At 36.1% G+C, this 7,784-nt stretch overlaps 1 protein-coding gene across 1 annotated transcript; it reads right to left on the bottom strand.

Moving 5' to 3' along the window:
- Positions 1-424: 424 nt before the first annotated feature.
- On the bottom strand, positions 425-3,137 carry LOC137746507 (aldehyde dehydrogenase family 3 member F1-like). Its single transcript, XM_068486532.1, has 10 exons — positions 2,940-3,137; positions 2,619-2,687; positions 2,391-2,487; positions 2,019-2,225; positions 1,840-1,920; positions 1,598-1,653; positions 1,385-1,510; positions 1,128-1,208; positions 895-1,044; positions 425-793 (listed from the first exon to the last, which is right to left on the bottom strand). Exons 1-10 carry the CDS (start codon positions 3,135-3,137, stop codon positions 557-559), a joined length of 1,302 nt encoding a protein of 433 aa, XP_068342633.1. The 3' UTR covers positions 425-556.
- Between the last annotated feature and the right edge of the window lie 4,647 nt (positions 3,138-7,784).

Below are 7,784 nucleotides of genomic sequence, written 5' to 3'. Positions count from 1 at the left end.
CTCATCTGCAGCAGGGTGGTGGATTTGGAAACTACTCTCAGCGGGGAGGTGGGAAAAAACCTGATGCTTCATTCGAACTGAAGGATGATCAATTTCCAGCCCTGGGATAAAATCCTGAATTAACTGCAGAATCAAGAACTTTATGATCTTTGAAATTCTTAAGAGGAAGGTTTTGGTTTTGGTTTTGCTCCCTGCTCTACTTACATTTTTGAAATTTTGTAGTAGAAGTGGCCGTAGAGGCGCTTTTCGGATTGTACAAAAGTTGGTTCAATTTTATGAAGTTCTTCAGTGTTTTTGCTTTAGTCTTGCTATGCTTTGAAAAAATTTGCAATCCAGTTACCCGCTACTTCTCAGCAAATAGTTTCAATATCAAATTACAAATTGCCGAAAACATAGCAATACAAATTGTCAAGCACTCATTACGAAAACAGAACAGATTGTTCGACTGAATTGAAACTTAGTTCGAGTAAAGATATATGATCAGAAATACATAACATATTACTAGCAGAACCCGAAAATATAATGCGAAGTTCTCTTAGATGACTCGGTGTTAATTCTACCTCTTCAGTCCCAGTAGGAGCAAAACTACATTGAGGTAATTGAGATTGTAGGCGGATCTGATAATATTGTTTTTGAAGTCATTCCATGGAGGATATCTAGACCCAAATTCAATGAAGAAGTTTGCTTGCACAACCGCTTTCTCATGGCTGAAAGTATCGAAAGAATACTTTCCATGGTACCTCCCAAAGCCACTCTGACCAACACCACCAAACGGTAGAGCTTCACAGACAAACTGCACATAGAAATATTTGTGATGACGTTAGATCTTTTGCCCCCTCTATTGTTTGAAAAATCAAATCGGAAAAGAAAAGCACGAATAGAAAGATGCAGTACTTGAATCAAGATGTCATTGAAAACCACGGTTCCTGAGGATGTCTCGGACAAAACCCTTCTCCTGAAGTTTGCATCTTTAGTGAAGGCATATATGGCTAGAGGTTTCGGCCTTGAATTTATGAACTCTATGCTTTCTTCAATCTTTTTCACCTGCACAAATCAAATCGGAAGTTCTTCAGAACAATATTTCTGGAGAGTCAAATAATCTCACAAGGGCTGCATCAATTTCTCACAGTGATAATTGGAAGCAGTGGGCCAAAGATTTCTTCGGTCATGATTGCAGCATCGAGCGGTGGATCTAGCAAGATTGTTGGCTCTATGAACCTGAAAAGCTCGATGAACAGAATCGATAAACTTCTACTGATACTATAACAACAGTTATTTCTGAGTTATCTCACCAGATTCGACAAGCGGGAGACCCACTAAAAGGATTGAGAACTTACAGGTTTTCTTCATCAAGCGAACCACCATGTACAATGGAAGCTGCAACGGGAGGGTCTTGGAAGAGATTGCGCAGCCTCTCAAAATGGCGCTTATTTACGACTCTGGCTAAGCATTTTGAATCTTTTGGGCTTTCACTATAAAACCTCTTGATTGTTTTCTTCAGCGATTCAATCTGAATTACAAACAAATTGTACATGAAATCATCTCGAAGACAATACACCATTAGTCCTTACACATACCGTAGAGAAAAGATTTATACATACCACAGTGGGAGCAAACTTTTCCCAACGAGCATATAATCAACTCCGATACATGCCTGTCCATTGCAAGGTCCCCATTTCCCTCCTACAATTCTTTGGATTGCCACCTGCGGGCCAACACGATGAAAGCAACATGAGTAAGTGTATAGTTTAAGACTTCTTCCACATCCATTAAAATTGCAGTTACTCCGAAAAACCTTTAAATCCGAAGGACTTGAGATGGAATCTAGGATAATCGGGCATTTTCCACCCAGCTCCAGAGCAACCGGTGTCAAATTCTTTGCAGCTGCAGACATGACAATACGCCCGACCTGCTGACTTCCTGCAAGATTTATGTTGGAAGGAAAATTAATATTTACAACGGGGTACGCTCATTGTCAATGAAATTCTGTATTCTGAGGTGATTCTGAAAATCTATACCAGTGAAGAATATCTTGTCCCACTTCTGCTGCAGGAGTAGTTCACTGATTTCTGCTCCGCCCTCAGCAATTTTAACCGCTTTACTGTCCATGTATTGAGGGATGGTGTTGGCAAGAAAGGAAGAGCTCGCGGGCGCTTGCTCTGAAGGTTTTAGAACAACTGCATTCCCTGCAGCTATTGCTCCGATCATAGGGTCCAATGCCAAGGCTACATAAATGCCGAAAATTAACGATTAACGAAGATATAATACTTGCAGTTTAGAAGATCTGCTTGGATAGAAAATGTGCAGTCATATATATTTGAACAGATTTTCATACTACTGCCACTGTTATCGTAAAAAATAAACAGACATGAGAAAGCAACTGCACTCACATATTGGGAAGTTCCAAGATGCAAATACGAGAACTACGCCGAGGGGTTCGGGCAGCAGCCACCCAGACGTCGGGAACATAGGCAATGGTAATCCCACCTTCCCAGATGCCAGAATTTCACATAGGTGACAGAAATAACAAAACCTAAATCAGTAGTGCTTCATATCTTTGTGTTTGAACATGCTTCTGCTCACTTTGTTATTCAAATTTTTAGCTAAATTCGAGTTACCTTTTTAGGAGCAACCCATTTCTCCAGATTGCTCAAAGTATGGTTGATTGATTTTTTCACAACTCCAATCTACAATCAAACAGCAAAACAGAATTATCAAATTACTGTACAGAAACTTTTTTTTTTTTTTTTTTTTTTTTGGGATATAAAATATCGACGACATACTAAAAAACTATATTTTTGGTTAATTTCTCAAATACATCAATAACATGTTGCTATATTTTATCGACAAAAATAATTAATATCGACATCTTATTATTTCGACAATTAAAGAATAGACGTCCGTGCCATCGTAACACAACTTTGAAGAAGTATTCTTACTTCGTCCCGATAAGATTCAACAGGGTGCTTGCCAAGATCTTGATCGAGTGCTCTGAAAATGTTTTCTTCATTGTCATTCACGAGCTCGAGAAGCGAACTGAGTTGTTTTTTCCTCCATGCAATGCTTCTAGTTCTGCCACCTTTGAATGTTTGCCTCACCTCAGACAAAGTTTCCTCCACTTCTCTCACTGCTTCCATGGTGGTACGTAACTGGTATGCTCTAACTCCAAAAATCTCCACGATTTAAAATAAAGGCGCTGTGTTGCATTAAAATTATCCAACTAATCAGATAGTTGCAGTTGGTGTGCCTCCTGAAGTCAATCAATGCTATTGCTACCCGCCAAATGTCTCCAGCAACGTTACAAGAGAAACAAATTTTATCAAGGAAGATGTTTTTGTCCGTCGTTGCGTGTAGCGGGGAACAACAAACGTTGATCTATGTGGATCCAATCATGATCAACCGTTGTCGTTGCATCACACAATCACAAGCGACTGGTACTAACACGACTCTTTTCCTTTATTTTCTTGTAATATGTCATGTAAACAACAAACAGAAAATGCATACATATCTTATAATTTGTCACGCAATGCATACATATGTAATTGGTAAATTCATCTCGTTATGACGAATGACAAAAGAAGAGATATAATTGTCACCGGCCCCGTGCTTTGATGTGGGGTCGGTGGCATTCCTCTCCTCATGTTATGCTAAAGTCATTGTTCTAAAAATCCTCATCTAAGCGTTAAACGGTTAATCACTGTCCCGATTAATTTTAAAGCATTTGAAATTTTAAAAAGGGCGTCTAGACCTCCTTAGGCTTCCGCCTAATGGACGCTTAAGCGATCGCTTAGCCTGCCTAGACACTTGCCTAGGTGGCAACTCTCACGTAAATAAAAATCGATAACTTTCATTTTGGATTTTATTTTTGTCAACAAATTGAAAAAAAAAAAAAAAAAAAAAAAACTTGTTGAATATTTGAATGAACACTCATTATATGTTTGTTATGTTATGATACTTTAATGTATATAACATTATATTTTGTAATTTATATATCTCAATACAATTATGTATGTTTGTAAGTAAAAACAGGTACTTATGTATACGATATATAATAAATTTACTTAAATCCGTCTAGTACATCTAAGCCCCCCCTAGGCGCTAGGCCCCAACACACCACCTGACTAACGCCTAGCATTCTTTAAAACCTTAGTTGAAGTCTCCTTGAATTGAGAACTCTTGAATCTGATTCAAACTATCATCTTTAATATTTGTACGAATTTTTAACATTATAATAAAGGGGATTAAGTTTGGTCATAAATGGGCGGGAAACGAGCCACCAGAAACCCGTATAAGATAAATGAAACCCGGATCTTTCTCGTTGAAAAAAAAAAATGTACAAATGAAACCCGAAAGGTAGTTTTGCATTGGTTTTAAGTTGGGTCATAAATTTTGTTTGAGAAGGAATTGCATGCACCACAAATTTTGGTAACAAATCCTAAATATTGGGAGAACGATCTTTTCCTTAAACATTATTATTCGTAGCAACCAAGTTAATTATTTGGACTTTCTCGTTTTATCTATTTGGCTCACCTGATTATCCTGTATGTTTGACGATGGTCTGAACTGCAACATTGGCGTTACATCTTCTTTGCCTTATTTTCTTATTTTTGTTCTTGAAGAAAAAGAAAATCATATGGTTGAAATAATTATGGATTATAACAAGATTTAAAAAGGAAATTGTTATTGACATTTCAAAATTTTCATTGTGTACTCCTTACATAATGTATTTTACTTTTTAAATATAAAAAATTTAAAATCTACAATGAAAATTTAAAATCGAAGAATAATGTCTTATTCACCAAGATAGTACACTGCTCGCTCGAAGTTTACTTTTATGAGTCGATGTAACTTCTTCACTGCACTCCCCACCTAATAGTTTAAATGGGCAAAGCCATAATAGTGTAAATGGGCAAGCCATCTTTGTCCCGTTACCGACATGGATTCTCTCCGGATTCAGTTGTTATAATCCATCTAGTCAAATCATTAGAGTTATTGAAATTTGATCTAACGGCTACAATCAGAAGCCTACTTTAAAAGTTATAATAACTTTAGCTGTTGGATCAAATTTCAATGACGTGGATGATTTGACTAGGTAGATTAGAACAACTGAATGCGGAGATGAACACTGTCCTCCGGTTACTAGCACTTTTGTTTTTTTTTAAACCTTATTGTGGGGGTTGGGTGTTTGATTGGTCATGCTTTAAAGTCTCTGCTGGATCCTTTTATTAATTGCACGCATGATCCTCGGGTTGGTACTTGGTACCCTGCACAATTCAAGAACTTCGGGTACCCTAAACTCACCTTCGCCTTATAGTAGGATTCTCTCGTATTTAAATGTTTACGATTAAACTACATTAATATTTTATTTTAAATTTTTTATGTAAAGAAAAAGATAAAAAAGAAAGTGTGAAAGGGGAGAGGATGGAAGGAGATGATAATATGAGAGAGAATTAGCTTCACAATATTATTTTGAACAAACGACATTATCTATACTAAGACCATCTCCAACCCTTGGGGATCAAGCTTAAAAATTTAAGCCATAAACCAGAAATTGCTTTTCTCCGCCAATGGTTATGGCTTAAAATTTTAGCCCGAGATCATTAAATAATTATTTTAGCATAATTTCTTTTTTCAGTAACTTTTTGGAAAATAAAATTTTTGTAGATTATCCTAATTTATTTTTACAAACATTTTCATCTAAAAAATATTTAAATTTCGATAAGTAATTAAAAATCATACAAATACATAGGTATTTATACAATTTTAAGTGAAATTTTGATTTAAATAATTTTAAAAGATTATTTTAAACATTAGATTTAATTTTGAGTCGTCAATTTTTTTTTTTTTTTTTTTTATCGTTAGATTTGATTTCATTTGCTCACAGCTGTGGAGCCTAAAATAATCCCAAATATTCTGGAGGCGACACAAGGACTTTTGCCCAAGAAAGACAAAATTACCCTCATTAATTGGGAATGCTTCTTAGATATTCTCACGCTCAGCTCATACTCCTGAAGGTCCCTGCAGCTAAATATGACTACTCACAACTCACATGCCCTTGGTAAGGAAAAGTCAAATCATTAAAGATAAGGATTAATTACCCAAAGGGAATTGTTATTAGCACTTCAAAAATCTCATTCTATACTCCAAACTTTCTATATTAGGAAAGAAAAATACACTTGTGTGGAGTGTATAATGAGATTTTTGGAGTGCGAATAACACTTCCCTTACCCAAATCCTATCCTTAATACATTCTCAATTAAAGATTGACTACATTCAAGTAAGTAATCCCTATTTAAATCAATTAGGAATAATTACTCAATTATCTCAAGATATTATTTCCTATTTAATATCTTAAAAATATTTCTCCATAATACCTTGGCCAATAAGATGCCGCCATGTGTAGGGTAAAACCCTAACACTATGGCCGGCCCTCTCCTCCTATATATATCCCCAATTCTACCAAATTTCGGTAAGCATTTGCTACCCCTAAAAGCCCTAAACACTTTACTCTTCTTAGAGAAACTAACTTAGGCATCGAAGATCCATTGGCCTACCCCCCCCCCCCCCCCACCTTGTGGGTACGAGAGGCTTAGGTCCTTGATCAAAAGTGTTGATTGTTTTGCAGGTGTATTTTCGTCAAAGTTAGAGACGGCGAAAATTTGCATCGAAAACATCTGTTGATTATAAGTAAAAAACATAAAAGTGTTTGAAATATGACAGTTTGGTGGGTCCAGAATAATTTAAGCTAGACTTAATTTCTGGGAGGAATTTAGCCCAAATATATATTTTCTCCCTAGTGGCTTATTTTAGCCCAATGGTTAGAGATGGTTTGGGAGGTTTTAAAGCTTATATTTTAAGCTTTATCGTATTAGTTGGAGATGGTCTAAGAGGGTGGGGAAGTGAGCTGAGCCTCACAATGAGCTAGCAGTAATGTGGTTCAAATTTGTCTTTGACGAGAATCGAACCTAAAACCTCTCACTTATAAGTGAAGAGAAATATTACTAGACCGTAGTACTAAATGACCTTATCTCCTTATTTTTGTTCTTCAAGAAAAGTAAAATCACATGGTTGAAGCATTCATGGTTCATAACCAAATATTTAAAAAAAATAAAAATGAAGTGCAGTAATAATTCTTTATTTTCAATATGAGTTTGTTATAATAAAATGAATATACCTCAAGGGAAAACAATTATCATAAAATTACCTTCCTTTTCACGGGAGGGTGAGAAAAAAAAAACCCACATGTGCATTTAAAAGTTTCCTCCGTTTAGTTGGATGCGATTATGTGACTAAATTTTGTATCGTACTTCTGTTGCTTTTGTAATTAGGAACCGGATCCTCTTCGGATTCCAAAAAACTGAGCACCCTGAGCAATGATCCTGGACTGTTGAAATTTAATCCAATTGCTACAAACATGGAGTCCCTCTAAAAATTATAATAATTGTAACCGTTAGATCAAATTTCAATGACCCTGATTTATTTCTCAGGGTGCTTAGTTTTTTGGGATTCAGAGAAGATCCGGTTCCTTGTAATTATGTAATTTTGATGATATTTATTATTTGATTTGATTATGAAATATTTCTTTTCTTTAAAAAAATATTGAAGGTAGTCATTTTTAAGGCCCGTAATTGAGGGAAGACCGGCCTTCCATAGTGGTGCTCCCCGCTCTATGATCTTGGCCGTCGAGTGCTCCTTAATTTGGGTCATATTTAAACGGGGCTAAGCTATTAGAAGCAGCCCTCCAAGTCAACCAATTTGCCAATGTGTAGCCCAAAACATGAGGT

The sequence above is a fragment of the Pyrus communis genome, chromosome 10, assembly GCF_963583255.1.
Source record: "Pyrus communis chromosome 10, drPyrComm1.1, whole genome shotgun sequence".
NCBI lineage: Eukaryota > Viridiplantae > Streptophyta > Magnoliopsida > Rosales > Rosaceae > Pyrus > Pyrus communis.
The sequence above is the reverse complement of the archived record's forward strand: the minus strand, read 5'-3'. Positions and strand labels throughout refer to the sequence as shown.